Consider the following 2,500-nt stretch of genomic DNA (forward strand, 5'->3'; position numbering starts at 1 on the left):
CACGTATTAACAACTCAGAGCTCTTCCGTGCCGAGTCCTCTCTCTTTTGGTATCCACCTCCTTGTTTGTTGACCCCCCCTCTCCCTCCCTCCCTCCCCCGCCAACTTGCACCCCGACTCCACCCCCCACCTTTGTTGATCTATGGTTCATACGGGAGTAGTGCGTCGGTTGGCTGTGTTGCTGTGCGCCGAGTCTTTCAGGTCTTTCTGGATGCAGTTGTGGACCTGCAGGAAGTTGTGGTCCCTCTCAGAGTTGTAGGTTGCGGTGGGCGTGCCGTGGGTGGCTTTCAACGTGTCTCCGCCTCCTCCTCCTCCTCCTCCGCCCCTGCTGAGGGTGTACATGGAGATATCGGTGGAGGGTAGAGCGCCGAAACCCTTCAGCCCCACCGGCGAAGCTTCGCGGGAGTGAGAGGGGTCTGTGGAACGAGAGGAGGAACGCGAACGACGTCGGTAACGGTAGCGGTAGCTGGAGATGCGCGTGATGGCCGAGCCTTGCAGGTAGTCGGCGTTGGCCCCGGCCACGCTCCCCACCCCGCGGGCCATGGCCCGAAGCTCCCGGTGCCGGTCGATGAACATGTGTACGGCCAGAACACCCACCATCTCAGCCATGATGAAGGAGAGAGCGCCAAAGTAGAAGCTCCAGCCGTAGGAGTAGCTGTTCTTCTTGGAGTCACTCTTAGAAGGATCCCCCGCATTGGCTGATATGTATACAATTATTCCGATGATGTTACTCAGGCCTGGGAAGGGGAAAGAAAGAGAAAGTGTCACTTACTAGCACACCTCATTAGGTCTAAAATAAAAGACAGTCTTGAAGTAAGCAGCTTGGTTCCGACAACAAACACATGCTAAAGCCATGCTAGCTACCAGAGTCTGCTACAGCATCACTTCCTGTACAGAGACCATGATTAGTTCTTTCTTAACCGTATACTAAGCAGTTAAAAACTTAACACTTGGGTCCTTTCAGTTTGCCCAAATTTGACTTATGTTCCTCTGTTTCTCATTTCAGTTTGAGCAGTGAAACTGGGTTGGCATATAAAAAAAAGCTGCAAACTTTGAAAATGTAAAACTTTGAGCCCTGTAAGATTTAGTGCCAGACAGAGGAAGAACTGAATTTTCATCAAACATCCGATCTCTAAGTCCTCAGCTGAAATGAACTACAAGGTCAATATGATATTAGAACTGTACCTCTCAAGAGTCTTTGTATTTGCCTGGTTTCTTCTCCTTTCTTTTCTTTTCCTTTCTTTTTTTTTTTTGGTAATTTTGATTTGAATAGTAAACTGCATGCTAACACACACTAGTGTGTGTGTGTGTATATATATATATATAAATATAAATCATTTTTTAAAATGAAACATATTTTTTTGTTCAGTCATAAGTGAAACATATGTGAAGGTCTAATGATGGATCGCAGGGAAAGTGTGTCAGGGACATCTTATTTTTAGAGTGTAATCCCAATGGGTTGTTCTTAGCCTAGCAACAGGATCAGCAAGAAGAGTGTCAAAAAAAAAAAAGAAAGAAAAAAAAAGAAAAAAAAAAAAAATCAAGTCTCACGCCTCTGACTAGCACTATGTGGAGGATATGATTTGCTCGTTTCAATGTGTTGGCCTAATATCCAGATTTCAGACTGTTTGCTGCCCTATTTCAGACACACACACATACACACGCGCACACACACACACACACACACACACACACACACATACACACACTCTTTGTGTTGCCCACCTGCGGACACGAAGAAAATGCCTGCGCTGAGGATGATGTTGTGGCGTGACTTGTAGAACTCACTGGCGGCTATACACAGCCCCCCCATGAAAAGCAGGATGACACTAAGGATGGGGAAGATACTGGAGGCCCGCACAGCGCCTGTACAAAGAAACAAACACACACACACACACACGCGCAGACACACATTCACAGAGTCAGAAACGCACTTTCATCTGAAGTGTCTCAGATCAACTCAGGTAATTTCAGCTCAGTTCCTTTTTTTTTTTTTCAGTTCAATTCAGCAAACAGTTAAAATTTCTGACAATTCGGTACATAACGCACTCAAGAACATCAGTTCGTGAAAATCATTTCCGCATCAGTTCCTGAAAATCATTTCATTTAAGTAACTTACGAGCTGAATAGAACACACTTCGACCTTGTATCCCTGTTTATGTTTCAGCTCCGATCGTTGGCTTTTAAATATGCATATATATGCATGAAATTCATAAAGATCCTACACACAGCAAGTCCTGCATCTCACTGCAAATATAGTATGAGAGACCATTTCCCTCAGCTTATTAAACAAAGTGCTGAGGTTGAAAAAAAGAGATGTACCTTTAAAATACTGTAGCAACATCCCAGTGCCAAGACGTAATCAGTTATAAGTATAAACATGAACAATGCCAAATTACGTCAATAAACCTTGCCATATCTCGACTTTACGCTCTTTATTACAGAGAAAAAGAAATTCTCCATTACACTGTGTCTCTCATCATCTGTGTCTCACTCTCTTT

At 44.6% G+C, this 2,500-nt stretch overlaps 1 protein-coding gene across 1 annotated transcript in view; it reads right to left on the reverse strand.

Annotated features, from left to right (window-relative positions):
- Positions 1-146: 146 nt before the first annotated feature.
- Positions 147-2,500, reverse strand: part of cacng2b (calcium channel, voltage-dependent, gamma subunit 2b) — a 41,614-nt gene continuing 39,260 nt past the window's right edge. Inside the window, exons 3-4 of the mRNA XM_030782319.1 lie at positions 1,725-1,865; positions 147-736 (exon numbers count right to left, since the gene is read on the reverse strand). Of these exons, the coding sequence (XP_030638179.1) occupies positions 147-736; positions 1,725-1,865 (731 nt within the window). The remainder of the gene's footprint in view (positions 737-1,724; positions 1,866-2,500) is intronic.

Source organism: Chanos chanos, chromosome 8 (assembly GCF_902362185.1).
Source record: "Chanos chanos chromosome 8, fChaCha1.1, whole genome shotgun sequence".
In the NCBI taxonomy this organism is placed as follows: domain Eukaryota; kingdom Metazoa; phylum Chordata; class Actinopteri; order Gonorynchiformes; family Chanidae; genus Chanos; species Chanos chanos.